The 24,057-nt window shown below is 44.9% G+C and overlaps 1 protein-coding gene across 2 annotated transcripts in view; it reads left to right on the plus strand.

Annotated features, from left to right (window-relative positions):
* Positions 1-2,833: 2,833 nt before the first annotated feature.
* The window catches only part of PLEKHG7 (pleckstrin homology and RhoGEF domain containing G7), an 82,429-nt gene continuing 61,205 nt past the window's right edge, over positions 2,834-24,057 (plus strand). The window contains exons 1-4 of one of the 2 annotated variants that reach the window (XM_073651651.1): positions 2,834-3,269; positions 3,350-3,374; positions 21,262-21,720; positions 21,802-21,981. In XM_073651651.1, coding sequence (XP_073507752.1) covers positions 3,262-3,269; positions 3,350-3,374; positions 21,262-21,720; positions 21,802-21,981 — 672 coding nt within the window. In that variant the 5' untranslated portion in view covers positions 2,834-3,261. The remainder of the gene's footprint in view (positions 3,270-3,349; positions 3,375-21,261; positions 21,721-21,801; positions 21,982-24,057) is intronic. The other variant, XM_073651652.1, reaches the window with a different exon arrangement.

Below are 24,057 nucleotides of genomic sequence, written 5' to 3' on the forward strand. Positions count from 1 at the left end.
CACACACATATACACACACACCTGCCCACACACACACACACCTGCCCACACACACACACACACAATTGCCCACACAGACACCTGCCCACAAACACACACACACCTGCCCACACACACACACACACACACCTGCCCACAAACACACACACACACCTGCCCACACACACATATACACACACACACATATACACACCTGCCCACAAACACACACACCTGCCCACACACACATATACACACACACACACCTGCCCACACACACACACACCTGCCCACAAACACACACACACACCTGCCCACACACACACACACCTGCCCACACACACACACACACATATACACACACACACACTTGCCCACACAGACACCTGCCCACAAACACACACACACCTGCCCACACACACACCTGCCCACACACACACACATATACACACACACACATATACACACACACACCTGCCCACACACACACACGCACACCTGCCCACACACACACACGCACACCTGCCCACACACACACACGCACACCTGCCCACACACACACACACCTGCCCACACACACACACACCCACACACACCTGCCCACACACACACACCTGCCCACACACACACACACACCTGCCCCCCCACACACACCTGCCCACACACACACACACCTGCCCACACACACACACACACACACAATTGCCCACACAGACACCTGCCCACAAACACACACACACCTGCCCACAAACACACACACACACCTGCCCACACACACATATACACACACACACATATACACACCTGCCCACAAACACACACACCTGCCCACACACACATATACACACACACACACCTGCCCACACACACACCTGCCCACAAACACACACACACACCTGCCCACACACACATATACACACACACACACACACATATACACACACACACACCTGCCCACACACACACCTGCCCACAAACACACACACACACCTGCCCACACACACACACACCTGCCCACACACACACACCTGCCCACACACACACACACACACATATACACACACACACACTTGCCCACACACACACCTGCCCACAAACACACACACACCTGCCCACACACACACCTGCCCACACACACACACATATACACACACACACATATATACACACACACACCTGCCCACACACACCTGCCCACACAGACACCTGCCCACAAACACACAGACACCTGCCCACAAACACACATCTGCCCACACACACACTCACCATCCCCCGGCTCCATTCCTCCTGCCTGCTCTGTCTCTTTTCCGGTGCAGCACTGCAGGCCGGGGCGCACTGCGTGACGTCACAGCTAGTAGACACAGCCGCGCACAGGGCCGTGTCTCCTAGCAGTGACGCGGCCGGGCCAGCACAGGGAAGTTAACTGCTGCAGTGCTGGCCCGGCCGATGAAGAAGTAGCAGCGGCCGCTGCTGGGGGAGCGGTCCGGGCCCCCCCCTCCCGCCACTGCTACCGCTATGTGCCGCGGCGGCCTGCACATATAATGAGGGCAATCCGGCATTACACACCCCGCCTGGAGCCGCAGGCCCCCTGCCGGCTCGGGGCCCCGGGCGGTCGCCCGGATTGCCCTCATTATAATCCGCCTATGTGCTATGTAGTCACAAGGGGTTTATCGGCCTGGATAGGGCCAGGTCTTAATATGACCAGCTGAAGAGTTAAGGCGGGATGGCTGCTCACCATATCTCCATCCCTGGGTGTGGTTCACATTGTAAAATGAGACCTGTTTATCTCACACGTGGTTCTGTGTATGGAGTAGTGTAGGCTCCCCTGGATTGTGTGGCTTTGCTAAAGGACTGAGAAGCTGGACTCTAACCTAAGCGGGAAAACCAGCACTATTGTATGGACTTTTGATTTATGTTTCACTTTGTGCCGGACAAGGGCTGTATTTAAGTTTTCCTGTGATGTGGTTTATGAGGACTGAAATAAACCAGCCGGATTTTTCAATAGAAATGGTTACTGTGATACCTCATATTGCTCTTAAGTGAGTAGCATTGCTACAACATACATAAAGCATTGAAACTTCAAAAGCGCTATATGTTCCTATGTGTGTAATTATTGTGATTTGAGTTTTAAACACAGTAGTCATATGGTTAGAACTTATTTAGTCATATGTGATTTCACTTGGTGTTTATAAATGGAACTAATACCCAACTAGTCAAAAAATTGACCTGAAGTAAAATTTTATTTTAATTGATATTCAAATGTTTTACATTTCTTTGAAGTCAGCACCATCAACTACAAGTATAGTCTTGGTCATAAATAATTTGAAGTGTAACGTTAAATTGTTGTTTTGCTTCTTATGAAGCTACTAACATCAAATGGGACAAAGTTCAGCTCAGTGATCAGCACTGTTGCTTTGCAGCACTGAAGTCCTGGGTTCAAATCCCACCAAGGACAATATCTGCAACGAGTTTGTATGTTCTTCCGGGGTTTGCGTGGGTTTCCTCTGGATCTTACAGTTTCCTCCCACACTCCAAAGACATACTGATAGGGAATCTAGATTCTGAGCCCCAATGGGGACAGTGATGATGATGTCTGTAAAGCTCTGCAGAACATGATGGCGCTATATAAGAAGCGCATAATAAATACTAAATAACCAAAGGAAAGTGCCACATGATATCACCTCTCTCTTAAAGGTGTTTGGATCAATTTCCTTTTGTTTTTATATCAGTGTGAAAAGAAAAGGAGATTGGTCCAAACACCCTTAAGAGAGAGGTGATATCATGTGGCACTTTCCTCCCCTGTAAAATACTTATAGAATTTTTCACCATGGTTGAGATGAACAGTGCCGGTCTTGTTACTTTTTTGTTTGAAGACACCAGCAAAGACTAGAAGAAAAATAGTCTATTTCAGTCATGGAATAAACAGCTCAGCTCTCCAGGCTAAGGGTGGGGATGGACAAGAGAAGAGTGCCGCTGTAAAATAGGACACGTCCTGTCAGTCCCTGTATAGTTGATGAACCTGTTCCCTGACATACATAGTAGGAATAGGAAGAAATCTAGAAACACTCTGATTTTTGGACCAAAAAACGAGAAAATGATATAAATGGGCTCAGCCTGAAATTAGTGATCAGCAGGCTCAGAGACATTGCTGTGTCATGGAGGAGGAGGAGGCTTTCCCAGAGTTACAGGAATGCACAGCAACAGCCAGGGTGTGTGTCTGCTGCTCACTGACTGACACCCAGGAGTCTATGGAGAAGTGCGGGACAAGCGGCAACCTGTGACATGAAAAGGTGAGATTCTTCAAAGCCTAAATCTAACAAGCGCCATTATTGTGGAATGCAGTTCTGATTCTTTTTTAACACAAAGCCAGAAGTGGATCCAACATAAGGAAAAGCGTAAGTCCTTCTTTTATCTCCATATTACCTTTGTCTCTACCTATGGCTAAAACACTGCACCAAAAAACTGCCCCAAATAATGAATGTGTGATCCAGCTTTATATATGCTGAGGGTAGGGGGTGGTATGAAGTTTTTAACATTACTTTTAAAAATCACAGCTTATTCTAAAGTTCTCACTGACTGCGGAGGAAGTTTTATAAAATAAAATGTAATATTCAGAAGTGTTTTTAAAAAAATGTGTAAAAGTCACTTTTGGCCTCTTTTTCGCCAATAGTATTGTCTGAAAGTGGTGATGATTTGCACCTTATTCATAAATCACATGTGTATTCTCTCCACTGAAAACACCGCAGCGACTAATGCCTTCCACTTGTATGATAACAGCTGACACTTCATTCTCCAAAGCTTCAGTCACGACCTGCAAAGTAAATATAAAGGGTGTATTCTGCTGTGACAGGTACATTGGAAGGAAGTACTCATACATACCTTCCATGCTTAGTAGAATAATTATTTGATAACTTGTTAGTTACACGTGTTCTTTAATTGCAATGTTCAGTGTCCTGTATCTGAATTATATAAAGTGTTTGGCTCCAATTCCCATATACCTATGCTTCGTTTTGGTGATTGGACCCTGAAATCGACTACGGGGATTCAGTTAATTGACATAATTGACTGCAGCCTTGTAGCGCTGGGGCCCTGGGTTCTAATCCCACCAAGGACAACATCTGCAAGGAGTTTGTATGTTCTCCCCGTGTTTGCGTGGGTTTCCTCCGGGTTCTCCGGTTTCCTCCCACACTCCAAAGACATACTGATAGGGAATCTAGATTGTGAGCCCCAATGGGTACAGTTCCCATAATGTCTGTAAATTGTCTAAATTGTAAAGCGCTGCGGAACATGTTGGCGCTATATAAATAAAAAGATTATTATTATTGTTAACTACTGTAAGGCTACATTCACACATGCTTTTTCTCATCCATGTGCTTTCTGTTTTTAAGACAGAAAGTACACTGACCCATAGTCCCCAGAAACATTACCAAATTTTTGCGCAACTTGTAGTTGTTCAAAAATGTTGCGAATTTTGCCATTTTTACACAACTGTTTGAAAAATGGTCAAATCTTCGCGGGGATGAGATGTGGCCGAGTGCAGCAGACAAATTCATTATAATTTATGCCACAAACTGGAGTAAATCGCAAAAGAAATGTACTTTGGTGACTGATGGCACATGGCAGCTGAAAGATGCATCAAATTGATTAAGAGGTGCATGCTTCATAATGAATTTGGCACATTTTAGTCGAGCGCACTGTTCATCAAGAGTCTTGATCAGTCGGGGCCACAGGATTTAATAGAACCATTCAGCCATCTTTTTTTTTTTATAATGGATCCATGTGTCTGTTCTGTTAATCTCAAAGCACCAGCTATTCTCATCTGTTTTCATGGCTGAGACTCGGCCATTCAAGACTATGGGTTAACGTCAAAAATGGATGAAATACGGGAAACATCCTTTTACCAGTTTTCAATCTGATACTTGGATACATTGCTAAGTGTCAATGGGAAAAATAAGTTCAAGCAGCTCACCACCTTCAGGTTTTAAAAAAGTATGAGAAAAAATGGATACAAAATAATTGGGAAAAACAGATGCAAAACAGATGACACATGGGAGAAAAACTGGTTTTGATGGATATAAAAATGGAAACAGATGTGTGAATGTAGTCTACCTCTGCCCACAGCAACATCTTTTAAAGAATGAGATTATCCTAAAGCCTAGAAAACCCTTCTCAGAATGAAGTGGCTCCAATCAGCTATTATCGCAGGAGAAGTTGCTTGTAGATACTCTTGAAGTATTACTACTAGTGATGAGCGAGCGTGCTCGTTAAACCCTTTCATTGAGCACGCTTGGGTGCTTGCTGAGTATCCTCGGCGTGCTCATATATTATGTTCGAGTCCCTGTGTCTGCATGATTTACAGTTGTAAGACAGCCTGAACACATGCAGGGATTGCTTGTTTGTTAGAGAATCATCACATGTGTTGAGGCTGTCTTACAGCTAAAAATCATGCAGACGCTGGGATTCGAACATAACATACGAGCACGCCGAAGATACTCGGCAAACACCCAAGAGTGCTCGGTTAAAGGGTTAAACGAGCATGCTTGCTCATCACTAATTACTACCATATTAATACCATGTTACCATATACATCATAGGGCTGTGAAGCCTGTGTGCACAACTGCAGAGATAAAATAATTGCCCATTTATGGGTGCCATCTAATACTTCATGAGTGACTGCCCAACAGTTCCCACAACACCCAAGGTAACAAGCTTTTATCACCAGATGATGCTGCAGGCAGTCAATCATGTGAGTGGAAAGGGGCGTAGAGATATTCCACACAGACTAAACCTATTTTATTAATTTAAAGAACGCCAACATATTCTACAATGCAGCACACAGATTGTCATAACTCATATCGGTCTCTGTCCCCATTAGGGCTCAGAATCTACAATAGAGAGATAGATAGATAGATAGATAGAGAGAGATAGATAGATAATAGATAGAGAGAGAGAGAGATAGATAGATAGATAGATAGATATCAAGCCTTACAGAAGCTTGAGTAGGAAAGTTCACGAGCAATACAACCTATACACCTTTGCCAATTTTGGACACAGATATTAACTGAGGGTATTTTGCTCTCACAATGGCAGCATTAACCGTGACTTGATTATCCCTAGTAATCATACTATGACTCCAAACGTATGTGTGTACAGCTTAAGAGGTTTTACAATGTACTGAATAGATCAGGTATAGGTATATATAATCTACTGGATCAGTAACAAAGTTCTTTACACCAGTCTTAATGTTTACTGTCATATTATATTAAAAGCACATCAAATTGCCATTAGATGAAGGAGCAGATGTAAACTATGACTGGCATGCCATTAGTCATGCAGGTAATGAGTTCAGTGCACTTATAAGGCCAGTAAACATGTATTTCTACGATAAACTGTAATAGGCCTCTCCTGGTTGTAAAGTAAAAAGATTAAGCTGGGTGTGATGTTTGGATGGCAACCAATTAAGTCATTCTTTTTATGACTGCTAAATGAGGTGTATTATATGCTGTAAATCTGCATCTTGGAGGATATTGCAGCCGTCAGAACTTTCTTTTCTGTGAGAAAGAAATTTTCTTTGTTGGAGGGATTATGTAACGTAATGGTCTCTTGTTGAGGCATAATGTAAGTCACTGGCGGCTTTTGATCTGCTCTTGTTATCATTGTGATGATTCTACGTTTGACAATAAAAAGAGTTAGTTCTTCTAGGATTCATATAACATTTACACTATTGTATTTCTAAGGCGCTCTATCTGATCCCAAGTAACTGGGGTTTAGGAAGGAGATGAGAAAATCTGTGGAGTCAGACAGTGGCATGGCGAGGGCAAGCACCCGTGGCACGCAAAGTCATTTTCACCTCCTTAACCCTTCAACCATTAGAGTTCCTGGAGTTCCTTGCACCAGTGTTGTAATTTGAGGAAAATACTGAGGTAATTATAGGTTGCGCTTTGACCTCCTGGATTTATTATGCTTTTTGGTAAAATATTAAAAATAACAGTTATATTTTTTTTGTTTTTTTTAAGTAAGCATAATCCCAGCACTAAGCCCATCCCTAGCCTTAACCTTAAACCTTACCCAAGCCCTAAGTCTAACCCTAACTCTTAACCAATTGCGAACATTAAGTTCAATTAAGGATAAAAAAAAGTGTAAAAATATAAAAGTAGTTCTTAGTAATGAATGAAGAAAGTACCGTATTCACTGCACTTGGTTCAAATTTTTCTTCATTCATTCAGTACATAAATGCTAGCCTTCTGTCATGTCATTTCTCTTTTTTGAGCGCAGCAGTGAAGTTTAGTTTGTGACTGAGATGACAGCTCACTTCATTATACTGAGCTTTGTTATCTTGCTCGCTGGCAATGCCGACCACAGCAACTGATGAGAAACTCCCCTTGCCTGTTGCGATAGCACTCACTGCCTGGGGAAGGGGTGATAGGGTGAAATTGTGCACCCCTATGGATTGCAGTGCACAGGGCAACCATCCTTCTACCCCATGTTTGCTACATTACTGAAGTTAGGTAACCAATACACCTACAACTCTCTAATTACTATACAAAGGTCAGCTGTCCCCATTCATTTCAGCCAATGATGCAATAGGTATGGAGTATCTGAGGGCATTTTGATCCCTTTTTCATAGGCTTATTCCACTCTACCATTGAAAAAAACATGCACACTTGAACAAGTAAGCATGTATAATTATGGTGGCATTTAGAGGATCAGTTGTTAGATAAATTAATATTTGGCCAACAGCTAATGTATTTAGCCAGTTTTAATTGAAAACTACTTTTAGACTTTTGTAATATCGACACATTTTAACATTGGAGAATCTCATGTAGCTCTACCAAACTATACTTAGATCACCACCATGAGCTTTTTAGTGAACTAAATGCCATTTGGTTAAACTGGAATAAAGGTCCATTTACACAAATTGACTGGTGGCACTAAATAACTGCTGATTAGAGACTTGTTTGCTGATTGACAGCCATTTAAAAGCCTGTTTACATAGGCAGGCCGCTCTAACAATGCACACTGAATGATCTGTAAAAGAGCGTTCAGGAGGCATACTGTAGGCTGCAATTGTTCTCAGCAGCGCCGAGTCCTGTTTACACAGGATGATGAGCTACTGAGAACCATAATCTTTTTTGTAGCACAAACATAATTTCAGCAGCCTGTTTAGACACTAAAGGAACGTTTCTACATGATAATGTTGCAGTGTAAGTGGACCTTAAAGGAGTTGTCCGGTCAAAAGTGATAAGTCTGCAATCACTCTGTGTGACTACAGACTTAGGCCTAGTGCCCACAAAGCAGAATGCCCCAGCGCAGGCATTGTGTGCGGCTGGGATTCTCTGGTATGAGACCCGATAATGGAGGGCATGTATGTGTTATATGTAGCACCCTGAGGATTCGGCTGCTACAGGGGTATTGCACCTCAAGCCAGAGGTGTGATATTCCACTCCCGGGTAAGGATGGAGTGTGGAACTGAGCTCAGTAGGCTGCATGCACTACACACATCCCATTTCCGAGGGACAGACCAATGGTACTCCCACTAGAGAAATGTGCAGGTACGACAGTGTCTGTCCCTGGCTGGAGTGGGAGGGGGTTGGAACATCCCAGTAGTGTAGGGGCAGATAGGGGGAGCAGTCTGGGTAGTGCTAGGAGCTCATTGGGTGCTGGTCACCTGAGCTCACACATAGAGGGAGTATATAAGGTGGGAACCATCTTAGATCAGGGTCTTTGTAGAGGTTTGGTCAGTCAGTCTGTCAGAGTGGAGTCAGAGGAAGAGAGCAGAGGAGAAGAGCAGCTCCAAGGCCCAGAGAGAGAGAGAGGAGAAAGAAGGACCCAGAGGGGGAGAAGAGAGAACTCCAAGAACCCAAGATTAGATCAGAGGGTGAAGAGTTGGCACAAGGGTACCGGATCCCAAGCTGGTGGAGGGCACTAATCCTCAGCCAGAGACCGGAGGTCGTGGGCAGGATCTGCCACGACCACCCACTAAATCCACCCGGAAGGCAGACCAGGAATAGGGTCAGGGAACCCAGAGACAAGGGTTTACCAACAAGAGGCCCGAGGGAGCCGGATTTAGGTGGATCCCTGGTGGGGAAGGCCAGAGAGAAGGAACGTCAGAAAGGGAGCTCAGGATCACGCTCCAGAATTACTTGGGAGTTGGCCGAGTCCAGGACCTGGTGGACGCAGCACGGCTCGGGCGGTCACTCAAGGCCGGAGTGACCAGCATAACAGCAGTAAGTAAAGACCCTGAACTGCACAGCCCGACTCTGAGTCTCATTACCATCCTCCCTGCACCTCCACAACCACCATCCTCTACACCTGACCCCCTGAGGCTATACCCCTCCCGTTGGGGGTTATACTACCTGAGCTGCACACACATCACCAGCCTCAGCGGACCCTGCTGCAGCGGCGGCCGTATTGACCATAATTCAACGGGTGGCGTAGTCGACATAAAAGAACATCTAGTAACATCTATAAGGACTGCCACACACTGAGCTTGACACCCTGGGCACGGACCGGGTCACCGCCACTCGGAGACTACAACCCCCATCCGATCCGGCTCCGGGTATCCCCCAAACAACACTGGCCCAGGGGCCGCGTCAACTTTGGCGTAGTCGGCAGGATAACGTGCCCGCAACAACCGGGTACTGCGTGCCTGAAGAGAAGTTCACCGTTACCTTAAAAAGAAGTCTCCCGCCGGTTCCGGAGGGTCCCCGCCAACGGACCCCATCACAGGTCGTTTCCCGCCGGTTGTCCGCCATTTGCAGCTTTTTCCCGCCATCCATGGAGTTTCCCGCCACTGGGAGACGATTCCCGCCATTTCCAAAGATTTCCCGCCTTGGAAGAGCGGACGCCATTATGGGCGTGCCAGAGGGTGGCAAGAGGCCACCTCCCATCGTGGGCCAGGTCGAAGAATGGCGCCAAAAGCGGAAACCGCGCCTACCAACAGAGACTGTGATGCTGGAAGTGTACATCAGTGTGAGAGAACTGCCCCTGGAACTGACAATCAAAAAGTTGCCCCGGGACGACCCTCAATGTGGGCGGAGACAGAACAAGAGAGCAAAGATGGGTGTCGCCTGGAGCAGTCTGGAGAGAGCGCACCCGGAGACAAGAAGTCTGGAGAGTAGTCCAGAGAGAGCCTACCCGGAGATGGAGGGAGAGACAGGCAGCACCGACCCAGTGGTCAGGAGCCTGCTACAAGCCACAACTCCACTAGGCCTAGTGGAGGTCCTGGCACAGCTCCCCCGAGACCGGGAGTGTGCACAGAGTGCGCTGGAGAGCCTCGCACGGAGGATGGCCCGGGTACAGCGAGAGACGTTGGCGGAGTGGAGCCGAGAGATGGCCCAGCAGACCGAAACCCGACAGCGGAGCACGCCACCCGAGACGAGGAGACAGACCGCCTCTGAGGATGGTGCAGGAGGACTGAAGGCCGGAGACGGCGCCGAGAAGGGAGCTGAACGGACGGAGGCAGGTAAAGGGGACGTCTCTACCCCGAGCCGGGAAACCGCGTGCCTGCCCCAGCTCCCCGTCGCAGAGCCCGAAGTTCCCCCTGCCGTGCCCGTCGCTGCATCGTCACCGCCGCCGACTAGGCCTCAACCGGAAACCGCGGCCGCGACCCCTGTGACGTCACACGCCTCGACCTCGAGCGTGGCCAAGGAGGAAATACCATCAGCCTGGTCGCAAGGCCCAGTACCCCCGGTCGCCGCAATTCCAACAGCGCCCCCTACCTCCGCGGAGCCACCGGCCTGGTCGCAGGGCCGAATAACCCAGGGCGCCGCCGTTCTTACGGTGCCCTTTGCCTTTAAGGTGCCCCAGGCCTGGTCGCAAGGCCTGGTCAACCCGGGCGCCGCTACCATCAACGCGCCCTCAACATCTAGAGTGCCGCACCTGGGTGAAAATCTATTTGCCCAGCATACGTGCCCGGATGGGCAGCCCTTCATATGGCCCCAGGAGTACATTCAGCTGGAACTCCAGAGAGCAAGGCCCATGTGCGAGCCCCTGATTCCGGCTCCGAAGCCTGTAAAGAGGACCTCACCCCCGCTAGAGGAGGCACAGTTTGAGTGGGACCCCACCGGAGAAGACCTCATGGGGTTCACTCAGGAGACTCGGGCGGCCGCAGCGGAGCGTGCAGAGTGCTGCCGCCAGCAGCTCGAGGTCTTCGAGAAGGAGCGGAGAGAGAGGCGGGTCCGGGAACAGCAAGCACAGATAAGGAGCGCGGAGCAGAAGAGCCGGACCAGGAGGAATCCCCGTGCAGCTCATGGTCCCCGTACCACCGGGACTGTGATAAAATTCAACCTGCAGCATGGGTGGGGCTTCATTAGAGACCATCATACCCCCGGCGACGTCTTTGTGACCCGCAGAGACGTAGAAAGCCATCTGCCGGAGGGACACAGAGGTCGTGACCTGTATGTAGGGGACGAGGTCACCTGCACCCGGCACAAGTGTGCCAAAGGACCCTACGCCCTCCATGTACATCGCCTGACGGAGGAGGAGCTGCGGTGTGAGGAGGAGCAGGAGGACCCGGACGGGTCTAAATCCAAAGGAGGAGCAAGAGGACCCGGACGGGTCTGAAACTGAAACCAACCAACAAGAAAGAGCAGGAGGACGCCGTCGTTGAAGTACGGTAGAGAGAGACTGTATAAGGTTGCCCGTCGGGGTACCAAGAACTGTTGCTGATTTAAATATGTCCCCGTTGGGACAAGAGTGAACTGTTAACCCGTGTGTTCCTATTCCCATTACCTGGCCGAGGACTGAGAGCGGCCATACCTCCCCTTGTATATAGTTGCGCTTCCTAAGGCGCCCCCTACCGGTTTTATAAGGAAACCGTTTTTCTAAAGAGACTGTCGCGCTTTTCCCGGTCACAAGTTGCACCGTGGCCGGAGGAGCAAGAGTGTTTACAAGGACGTTATTTATGAAGAGTTTTTATGAAAAGTTTTATGTGATGTTTTATATGTTTATGTTTATGAAAAAAAAAAAAAAAAAAATGTATGTTTTGGATGTTTTTATATCTTACAGCCCGAGGACGTGCTGTGATTTACCAGGGGGGAATGTAGCACCCTGAGGATTCGGCTGCTACAGGGGTATTGCACCTCAAGCCAGAGGTGTGATATTCCACTCCCGGGTAAGGATGGAGTGTGGAACTGAGCTCAGTAGGCTGCATGCACTACACACATCCCATTTCCGAGGGACAGACCAATGGTACTCCCACTAGAGAAATGTGCAGGTACGACAGTGTCTGTCCCTGGCTGGAGTGGGAGGGGGTTGGAACATCCCAGTAGTGTAGGGGCAGATAGGGGGAGCAGTCTGGGTAGTGCTAGGAGCTCATTGGGTGCTGGTCACCTGAGCTCACACATAGAGGGAGTATATAAGGTGGGAACCATCTTAGATCAGGGTCTTTGTAGAGGTTTGGTCAGTCAGTCTGTCAGAGTGGAGTCAGAGGAAGAGAGCAGAGGAGAAGAGCAGCTCCAAGGCCCAGAGAGAGAGAGAGGAGAAAGAAGGACCCAGAGGGGGAGAAGAGAGAACTCCAAGAACCCAAGATTAGATCAGAGGGTGAAGAGTTGGCACAAGGGTACCGGATCCCAAGCTGGTGGAGGGCACTAATCCTCAGCCAGAGACCGGAGGTCGTGGGCAGGATCTGCCACGACCACCCACTAAATCCACCCGGAAGGCAGACCAGGAATAGGGTCAGGGAACCCAGAGACAAGGGTTTACCAACAAGAGGCCCGAGGGAGCCGGATTTAGGTGGATCCCTGGTGGGGAAGGCCAGAGAGAAGGAACGTCAGAAAGGGAGCTCAGGATCACGCTCCAGAATTACTTGGGAGTTGGCCGAGTCCAGGACCTGGTGGACGCAGCACGGCTCGGGCGGTCACTCAAGGCCGGAGTGACCAGCATAACAGCAGTAAGTAAAGACCCTGAACTGCACAGCCCGACTCTGAGTCTCATTACCATCCTCCCTGCACCTCCACAACCACCATCCTCTACACCTGACCCCCTGAGGCTATACCCCTCCCGTTGGGGGTTATACTACCTGAGCTGCACACACATCACCAGCCTCAGCGGACCCTGCTGCAGCGGCGGCCGTATTGACCGTAATTCAACGGGTGGCGTAGCCGACATAAAAGAACATCTAGTAACATCTATAAGGACTGCCACACACTGAGCTTGACACCCTGGGCACGGACCGGGTCACCGCCACTCGGAGACTACAACCCCCATCCGATCCGGCTCCGGGTATCCCCCAAACAACACTGGCCCAGGGGGCGCGTCATATACATACCCCGGCCAGTGAGCGTTGCCTCGCTCTCCATACACTTGTACGATCGAGGCCGCGCCTTCTAGTCGGAAGTGCCCACTGGCCGTCCACGTCACTAGATGGGTCGTGGTCTCGCTTCATACAAGTGTATGGAGCAAGGCGGCTCTGTATGGCCGGGTCTCATACCGGCGAATCCCTGCAGCGCACAGTGCCTGCGCTGGGGGAATTCATATGGCTACAGTCACAAAGAGTGACTGCAGACTTTTCACTTTTGACCGGACAACCGCTTTAAGTTAATTTTTTTTGTCCTTAATGCAGATTCTGAATTACACCCATGTTAAAGCACCACATTGGAAACTGTAATCTACAATTACTTACCATCCATGGGATTAACCACATTCATTTTTTTTGCAGGAAAGTAGACTGAGCTAGGTGAATCTTTTTACACTTACTGTGACAATAAAGATAATTAAGGATATGCAAAGTGTTTTAATGCCATGAACTTGCAATGAATTTACTTCCTGCATTAATGGATGGAACTTTATCCAATTGAGACCCATACAGTATATAAAACAATATTGCATGCAAATCATTAACAAGAGTTATAATGCCATTTGTTAATATTTGCTTCTTAAATAATGTAAGTAAAGCAGGCGTAATGTGTGTACAAATTCTTAAATCCATATTTATATATGTTAGGATAGATGTGTGTGATTTACACAGATATGGGTGAAATACATATAGAAAATGTTAGGGTTTGCTTACTGTGGTTAACTTACGGCATTACACGACCACCAATCGGCTACATGTTTGCTAAATAGTGGTCGTTTAATACACTGTTTATACCGGCTGACTATGCACAGAACAATCAGTAAAAGTGCAAGCCACTCTGCTTAATAAATCCAAGGTGTTTTCCTGTCCTTCATCCTTTAAGGATCCGGACTTACGCAGAAAGCCCTGAAGTGGGGCCTCAGAGCCAACTGATGACTGGTGGAGCAAGCTGGCAGCAAAAAGGGTTGTCACGCAGGGTCGATACCAAGAGGTCACATCATGGTCAAAATCAGAATGATTTATTGGCATCAAAACTCCCAGGAATAAAATAGGACTGAAGCTGTCATGTGTAGTCCGCAATAAAGGCGCGGCGCTGCCCGGTGGCCGAAACAGAAGCTGAAGGGGACAGGAATCGGCACAGATGTTACACTACCAATTATTAAAACAAAGAAGCAGAAGCTCTAAGTCAAGCACTTTTCTCCTTCGCAACCAAAGGCTGTGTCATCGACTTTATATTGAGCCTGTCTCCAAATTCAGGGAGAGCAGCACTCACTTGAGGGATTCAGCCCTTCTGTTTTATTGATTAGTACCAGGCTGCCTCTAATCGAGTCTCAAGAAATGTAGGGACATTCCTTATAAAAGGATAATATTGTAACAGTTGAGAATTTCACATACATATTGTGATTCTTTTCATACGTTTCTCCCCTGTTAGACTAATGGGAATATCACATCCAATGTTAGCAGACTACAGTAGGAATCATATGCTGGTTTGCATGAGACTAAAAAGCACATGCTAGCACTGCAAGGCATGTTAGGAATACAAATCATAACTGCTGATGGTATCAATATAGATAAATATATGGCTATGGGGGGAAATACACTCAGAAAAGGCAATCAGGCACCAGGAGAGACAAAAAGTAGGGGACAGGTAGACATAGGTTAAAATACAAACTATGAAGGTAAATAGACACCAAGTGACTCAGTGTCATTAACCTAGACACTGACATAGAAAGACGTTAGAAGGAGTGATAAGAATTAGATAACGCATCCAGAGTGCATTCTACTTGTAATTGAGATAACCAAATATGCTGCCATTTCTAGAAATCTTTAAAACAGCCATCAGATTGTATAACCCAATATGATAATGGGACAGGTATGAGCAGGAATATTTGTATGATGTAGCCTAAATTTGACATGCTGTTCTCCTTCCGATCCATAAAAAATTCCTTGAGTCAGTTGTGCATAAGTAATAGGTAGATTTTTAAAGAACCTATTATATTTCCAATTTGCTTATGCCTAGGAAACATCCTCATTGTCAGTGTGGTGGCTGAGATAAGATCTCTGGGATTACATTGTATGCATATGTATGAATATCTTTAGATATGCATGTTCATACAATAAAGGTTGGTTAAAATCACCCAACTATCCTCATTAGATGACCTCTGATCTGTAAATATTTGTTTATTTTATTTTACTCACTTATATAGCACCATTAATTCCACAGCGGTTTACATATATTACAATCACTGTCTCACAATCTACATTCCCTATCAGTATGTCTTTGGAGTGTGGAGGGAAACTGGAGAACTCGGAGGAAACCCACGCAAACAGGGGGAGAACATACAAACTCCTTGCAGATTTCCCTAATGAAATACTAAATATTTACCAATTGGTGGTTGTTTAAAAGCCTATTTACACAGGCAGATCATGTTTAATGATGAGCACCGAACAATCTGTAATAGATCATTAGGGGTGCATAGTCTATCATTGTTCTCGGCAGCACAGGTCCTGTTTACACAGCATGGGGTGATGTGCTGCCAAGAACTATGATCATTTTGACGCACCCCCTGGGCCGTGGGGTACTCGGCAGCCGGGCCTCTGTGTATGCCGGTGGGGGATATCACGGTGGCTGGCCCGGTCCGTAACCCAGGGCGGTCAGTAAAAAGGGAAATTTATAGTTTATAGGGGATTTGGAAAGTTCGTGACGCCACCTGTGGAATGCGGCAAAAGGGTGCCGACGCGGCGGAGCAGTCCTCTGGAGCTGGTGTTACGGCAGCAGGGTTGGTGTAGCTCTCCACAGGTAGAGCTAGCTCCAGGGCAGCGTGGGGTGTAATGGATGGTGGTGCAGGGGAGAGACGGCAGGACGGTCCCGGAGGAAAGACGGACACTCACACGGGGGTAAGCTTCAGTACCTTTACTGGTGATGTTGCAGGCACGGTCCAGGGCACTCTGGGCGAAGGGCTCACTTTTGGACTCTCCCCAGTGAGCGGGTATAGGGCCTCCTGATCCGTGGTTTTACTCGCTAAGCTTCTGGCCTGCCTGGAACTAGGCCTAGCTTGGTTACCGTCTCTCTCTGCACCTGCTGACCTGGTGGTAGGGCCTTCTCATGGAGATCACTCTCCCTGGACGCTGGGGCCTCCGTGACTCCTAGCCCTGGTACTGTAATCAGCGTTTGGTGAACCAGGGACCTGTAGTCCTCCAGGGGTTCCGGTGGTTCCTACTGGGTGTAAAGGGTCCCTGTAGGTGCGGAACGGTGTCAGGTATATATCTCGGGGTGAGAGGGTATGCTCCTCTGCCCCCTCGCTACTTCTTCCTTCTCCTCTCGCCTTCGGCCCACTCAAGGCCCTCACTAGGCCTTCACACGTGCTGTAGGCCTTGGCTCGCCTAAGCACAGCAGCCAGCTTGCTGCCTCTTCGCTGCTCTCTGAGCGTCAGCACGCTCTCTGCTCAACCCTGAGCTCTGTCTCTGAACTCACTGACAGACTAAACACACTGAGCTGCCTGGCTCCACCTTCCATTTATATATGTCCCTAACTGGCTCCCTCTGCTGGTCTGAGGTGGTAGGGTAGAGGTGTGTGAATGTGTGAGGGCCTCTTGTGGAGAAGTCCATCCATGAACCCTTCTGGGATCTGTGGCACCAGTGCACAGCAGGGCGCCACAATTTCACCCAACGAACAAGCGTTTTGCACATTCATTGAGTGATTGGCAGCCTATTTGGACTGAAAGAATGTTGTGAAATGAGTGTTCATAAGAATGGTCGTCCATGATAATATTGGAAAAGTCAATGGATCCCAAGCCTACAATGTTCTGCGATAGTTGACTTCAGTCCATTTTTGCATCATTTAACTCACAGTAAGATCATTCATACATTATGAAAAAATGTACATGGCCAAAAACTATAATCCTTTACATCTCCAGGGAATCCAATTCCTGGACAGTCCATAAAAAAATAGCACTTTTCTGCCCTGTCCGTAAAAAATTTAAGACGTCTGTGATTTGTTTGAAGTTGAAGAAACTGATACAGATTATTTTTTCTGTAACTATCATCATTTTACAGTGAATGCAGCTAATGTCTTCATATCAGAATTATGGGCATGTATCACTAATAATCATAATGATTTATCATGGTCTTCCAATGTGCCTGTAAAAATATTGTCTATCCGTGATTTTTTGATAAGCTGTCCAGAAAAAAAATAAAAAGTCAGGTTGGCAACCCTGATCTCAGCTTTGTCACTGAGATTGCCTTATATATTTATAAGGAATACAATTGTTCAATTGAAGACTAAGACATGTGAGATTGTGTTAAATTAACATGACGTCTAGACATAATTCATTTTAATATAAATTATATTTTCCTTTAACTATGTACTGAGGAATGATTAAATTACACAATACTAAAGAGTCTTTAGATTATATTATAAGATTTACAAACATCATCTGATCGTAGAAATATTCAACTATTCTGAAAAACAGAGGATTTGCTGTTTGGCCACTTACGTAGAATATGTCACAAGATTGGCAATGTGCTACAATGGAGCATGGATATATCTGCAACTGTGTTCACAACAAGTCTGTGGTGCCGAGAGGCTGGGGAAGTCTCTTGGCATATGTGTATGAATATGGAATTCCATTGCACACAGTGCTACTGAGTCTCATTGTAAGGCCACGGCCCCACTATCAGTATTTGGTCAGTATTCGGTGAGTATTTTTTCTCAGGAGTGGGAGCCAAAACCAGGTGAGGAACAATCAGAGAAAAGGTAGAATAGAAACAAGTCACCAATTCTGCATTTATCACCCACTCCTGGTTTTGGTTCCCACTCCTGAGAAAATATACTGATCGAATACTGATAGTGGGGCCGTGGCCTAAAAGATAAAATGTTTACGGTGAAGTATATGTTTCATGTGGGACCTTCTTGGATTAAAAAGCATGGCAGATCATGTTGTTCAATATAGTTAATAAAGTAAAGCATGGTTTTGTATGCCAAAATAACCCTCTTTAATTACAGGCGTAGATACATAAAATACATGGTGGAAATTAATCCTAACACTGTAGTTAATATAGTATAATAAAAAAAATACCTTTAATGACAAGGATGAAAGTAGTTGACTTGAAAGATTATGGAGTTTGTAGGACGACTGATTCTCTTCATCAATTGTTATCCAGAAAAAATTGAAATTTGCTTTAATGGTTATTGGATTTTTTGTTGCTTTTTTATACAAATAATACAAATAAGTTTCTTCCCATTTAGCATGAAGACTTTAATTCAAATTATTCTCTTATTTTCTTAAACTTCTATTACACCAGACATCATGGAGTACAGTCCTATACCTTTTTCTTGGTTTTATATAGAGCTATAGCTATATGGTACACTAAACAATATTCTAGAATAAGGAATCTGCCAGTATGATTAACCCTCCTAAGCCATCTTAATGGACATGTAGGTCATAAAAAGTCGTAAAAATCGTGGATATCTGTGATCTGATGTCTTAGTCCAGAGAAAACCACTTTTTTTCTGAATATGTAAATGAGCTGTTAAGATCTATGGGTCACACACAGAGCTGTGTGAGAATCTGACTCCAAAGCTTAGCTTAAGTGAAAGGAGGCATTACTAGTGAGACATGTAATGACTGACAGTCAGCTCTCCTGATCTACATGTCTCACACTGGAAACTTCCCTTTCATTTAAATTAAGCTCCAGAGACAGATTCTATGAGAGATCTATGTCCGGCCCATAGATCTTAACAGCTCATTTACATATAACAAAAATGTGGATTTCTCTGGAATAAGACATCAGATCACAGATATCAAGGTGCCATTTTATTCAACTTCCCATGACCTAGGCAGCTTAGGAGTGTTGATCCTACTGACATATTCTCTTTAAATCTTCTTGCAGGTATATCTAGACAGCCAAGTTATGTAGACAGCCATAATTACTCTACACTTCTAAATAGGATATGTTTGTGAAATGCTAAAAATACTACTGGCTGGTGGACATGTTTGACAATTTCTCAGGCATTAATTACAAAGACTTGCTTGTTATACAATACTAGATTAATCAATAGTAATGCACACAATTGCCAGTAATATATACTGTTGATATAAATAGCAAAACACAACTTGTCTTTTGTCTTGGCCTGCTGTCATCATGCTCTTTCCAATTAAGACTTAAGTGAAATATGCTTCTTATTGCTGACTAAATAAATCCAGCGTTTAGTCTATTGTAATTATTATAGCATGTATGAAAGATTTGTTTCTCTATATATGTGTGTATATACAGTACAGACCAAAAGTTTGGACACACCTTCTCATTTAAAAATTTTTCTGTATTTTCATGACTGTGAAAATTGTACATTCACACTGAAGGCATCAAAACTATGAATTAACACATGTGGAATTATATACTTAACAAAAAAGTGTGAAACAACTGAAAATATGTCTTATAGTCTAGGTTCTTCAAAGTAGCCACCTTTTGCTTTGATGACTGCTTTCAACACTCTTGGCATTCTCTTGATGAGCTTCAAGAGGTAGTCACCGGAAATGGTCTTCCAACAATCTTGAAGGAGTTCCCAAAGATGCCTAGCACTTGTTGGCCCTTTTGCCTTCACTCTGCGGTCCAGCTCACCCCAAACCATCTCGATTGGGTTCAGGTCTGGTGACTGTGGAGGCCAGGTCATCTGGCGTAGCACCCCATCACTCTCCTTCTTGGTCAAATAGCCCTTACACAGCCTGGAGGTGTGTTTGGGGTCATTGTCCTATTGAAAAATAAATGATGGTCCAACTAAACGCAAACCGGATGGAATAGCATGCCGATACAAGATGCTGTGGTAGCCATGCTGGTTCAGTATGCCTTCAATTTTGAATAAATCCCAAACAGTGTCACCAGCAAAGCACCCCCACAGCACCACACCTCCTTCTCCATGCTTCACGGTGGGAACCAGGCATGTAGAGTCCATCCATTCACCTTTTCTGCGTCGCACAAAGACACGGTGGTTGGAACCAAAGATCTCAAATTTGGACTCATCAGACAAAAGCACAGATTTCCACTGGTCTAATGTCCATTCCTTGTGTTCTTTAGCCCAAACAAGTCTCCTCTGCTTGTTGCCTGTCCTTAGCAGTGGTTTCCTAGCAGCTATTTTACCATGAAGGCCAGCTGCACAAAGTCTCCTCTTAACAGTTGTTGAAGAGATGTGTCTGCTGCTAAAACTCTGTGTGGCATTGACCTGGTCTCTAATCTGAGCTGCTGTTAACCTGCGATTTCTGAGGCTGGTGACTCAGATAAACTTATCCTCAGAAGCAGAGGTGACTCTTGGTCTTCCTTTCCTGGGGCGGTCCTCATGTGAGCCAGTTTCTTTGTAGCGCTTGATGGTTTTTGCAACTGCACTTGGGGACACTTTCAAAGTTTTCCCAATTTTTCGCACTGACTGACCTTCATTTCTTAAAGTAGTGATGGCCACTCGTTTTTCTTTACTTAGCTGCTTTTTTCTTGCCATAATACAAATTCTAACAGTCTATTCAGTAGGACTATCAGCTGTGTATCCACCAGACTTCTGCACAACACAACTGATGGTCCCAACCCCATTTATAAGGCAAGAAATCCCACTTATTAAACCTGACAGGGCACACCTGTGAAGTGAAAACCATTTCCGGTCACTACCTCTTGAAGCTCATCAAGAGAATGCCAAGAGTGTACAAAGCAGTCATCAAAGCAAAAGGTGGCTACTTTGAAGAACCTAGAATATAAGACATATTTTCAGTTGTTTCACACTTTTTTGCTAAGTATATAATTCCACATGTGTTAATTCATAGTTTTGATGCCTTCAGTGTGAATGTACAATTTTCATAGTCATGAAAATACAGAAAAATCTTTAAATGAGAAGGTGTGTCCAAACTTTTGGTCTGTACTGTATATGTGTGTATATATATATATTTATAATGAGTGTATTATTACTTTTACCAAATTCACTTATGGTGATTTCCCTCATTTAGGAAGGTGATGGAAACGTGAGAAAGATGTTGGAGCCAGTTCACATTTGTTTCCAGAACATGGACGAGAAAGACATTTTAATTACAGAATACACAAATGAAGATAATAATGTTGACGTTTTTGACGTCAGCTTGTCTTCTCCTTCAGAAGCAAAGACAGATGAATTAAATTTTAATAGTGAAAATGATGGACCCAATTTAAATAATGAACAGGTCATATTGGATAATCCCAAGACTACATTAGAGAAATTGCACAGAAAAGTAAATATTCCTCCACTTATTTTAATGGAGACAGATGGAAACTACAGTACACCCTTTCAATTTGATAGACAAGCACCTGGCAGGATATCTACTTCCCCGACTTTGAGGAGGCTAAGGAAAAACACTATAGGATATTACACGTCATTGCAGGATGTTTTTGATGTCTCCAGGTTTCCAATTCACAAAGAGGAAAGTGTTGTGGTAAGTTATTCGGAATATCCTTGTGAATGTACACTGCATCTCTACCACTTTACCGTTAACGTGGTTATGTCATCTCCTCAGGACAATGTTTCTTGTGTGTCTCCGGACGTAGAAGACAGTATAAACACCTATGATCATTTAGTAGACCCTGCTCTTCACACTAATTATACGGATGATGAAAAGTCTCCTGATAACAACTACAATGGAACAGCTGCAACGGAAATCAAAGAAGATCCAGAAATACCAATCCATTGTGCCAAGGTAGAACATATTCTTTATTTAAAGAGAATCTCCAGATTTTTGGTACCCCATCAGAGATCAGCATGAAGTAAGGGCAGAGACCGTGATTCCAGCAATGTATCACTCACTGGACTGCTTGCTGCAGTTTTGATTAAATCACTGTTTTATTTGCTGTAGCTCTACCAGTTCTCTGAATGCTGTATAACCCCAACTGATTGGCAGCTTTCTGTGTACACTGTGCATAGGCAGAAAGCGGTTAATCATTGGTGGGGTGGAGTTATACAGAGCTTATCAATATGGAGGACTACATGGCAACAGGAGTACTAGTACTGTAGTGATAATCTCCTGCTATAAAACAGCAATTTTATCAAAAATATATTAAACAGCCCAGTAAGTGATACATCGCTGGAATCAGGGTCTCTGTTTGTACATTATCCTGCTCTCAGATCAGGTGGGAAAAACCTGGTGGCAGATTCCCTTTCAATTATGTTACACAGCTATACAGCTTTCATCCTTAGTGCAAAAATTTTCAGAAAGTATAAGAAAAAGTCAGTTTGGTATTAATTAGGCTTTGTTCATATATATCTGTTATTGGTACATTGCCATACCAGTTTTTGGTTACAATATATATGAGGACCGATCCAATTGATTTTATGGGATTTCTATGTTAGTGTCCCAATTCACATACAATTAAACAAATTATGACATTAGAAACAGATGCATTTAATTCTGGAACAATATGACAGTGAATGTAAAAACAGATACAACAGAGCAGATTAATTGTTATTTGCGTCAGTTTTTTTTACATCTGTCATTTTGCTGTCTTCAATATAAAGAAAAAGTCCAAATACATTAATTTTTAAATAGAAGTCAATGGAGACGATAACATTTTGTCCATACTGCCTTGACAGGCGCCATTCTGAGCCTCCATCAGAATTCCTAAAAAATTTATTGGGAAGGATAGTGCTGCATGCAATAGTGTGTAATGGAAGAAAAACCCTGACCATACCCCGAATAAAGTTAAAATTGACGATAGCACCAAAGTTGTACGGTTTTGCTAATAGTCTTACGTTTAATACTGCTGTTTCAGAGTATTGAATTTGGGTGATATTGGGTGGTGGTGGAGAGTTTACCTGCCAACATGGAGTTGGGTGGAGACCTTCACAAAGAGAGGCAGCTGCTGTTCGCAGTAATGCCAGGTCATCTGCCAAGTAAGCAGGGCTTTACAGAACAAGAGACCACAATTTAGTGTTGTTTTCCCTTTTTTTCTATAATCAAAATTGTAAAGGCTGTCCCTGTTTGTAGCCGGTCTGCATGTATCTCTGGCTCCTTGCCACTTTTTGTTGGAGCCCCTTATTGCTCACTGTTCAGACTTTATGCACTACTCCCTCCCATAAAATGTTTAAATACAACAGCGGAACATGAAATACTCAATTGTAAGTCAATAGGGTCTGCCAGCCTCCTTGTCCTGTGATGGAGCTGTCCATGATTCTGTTATAAGTGAAAACCATGATGGAAGTGTGAATAGAGCCTACCAGTATCTTAAATGACAACAGTATTTTTTATCATATTTTTCAGTTTATTATCTGTAGTTGAAAAAAAGTGTTTGGTGACAAGTTGTAGTAGATATGCAATCTTGGCACTCATTCAGACAAGTGAATGGTATCTGACTGCAAGAAAACGAACTTATTCCAGATGTAACTCGTAGACTCGCCAAAGGTCGACTTTACTGAACTTACCATACCTTACGGATCCATTATGCTGTAAGTTCAATTAGGTAAAACCAAATGGAATTCAAGAGTTACATCAGAAATATGGAAAGTTAAAGGGAATGTTTAGTACCTGTCATTTCTGCATTGGGTAACTGTCTTACCCAGGACCAGCACATAGCAACGTCTCACTGTGTCCAATGTCAGATCGGGCAGAAAAATAAAGTGCGGCCCACCAATTTATCTGCTTGAATAAGACGTAATATGCACAGAAAACACAGTTTGTATTCACTACTGTACGTTGGGAACACTTGCCAAGTGCAAAGTGCTACTGCAAACACCAAGAATAATGCAACCTGTACCGGTCCATATGTGTATTATTCCCCAT

Source organism: Phyllobates terribilis, unplaced genomic scaffold (genome assembly GCF_046119375.1).
Source record: "Phyllobates terribilis strain yellow unplaced genomic scaffold, ASM4611937v1 Scaffold_11__3_contigs__length_659146591, whole genome shotgun sequence".
Lineage (NCBI taxonomy): Eukaryota > Metazoa > Chordata > Amphibia > Anura > Dendrobatidae > Phyllobates > Phyllobates terribilis.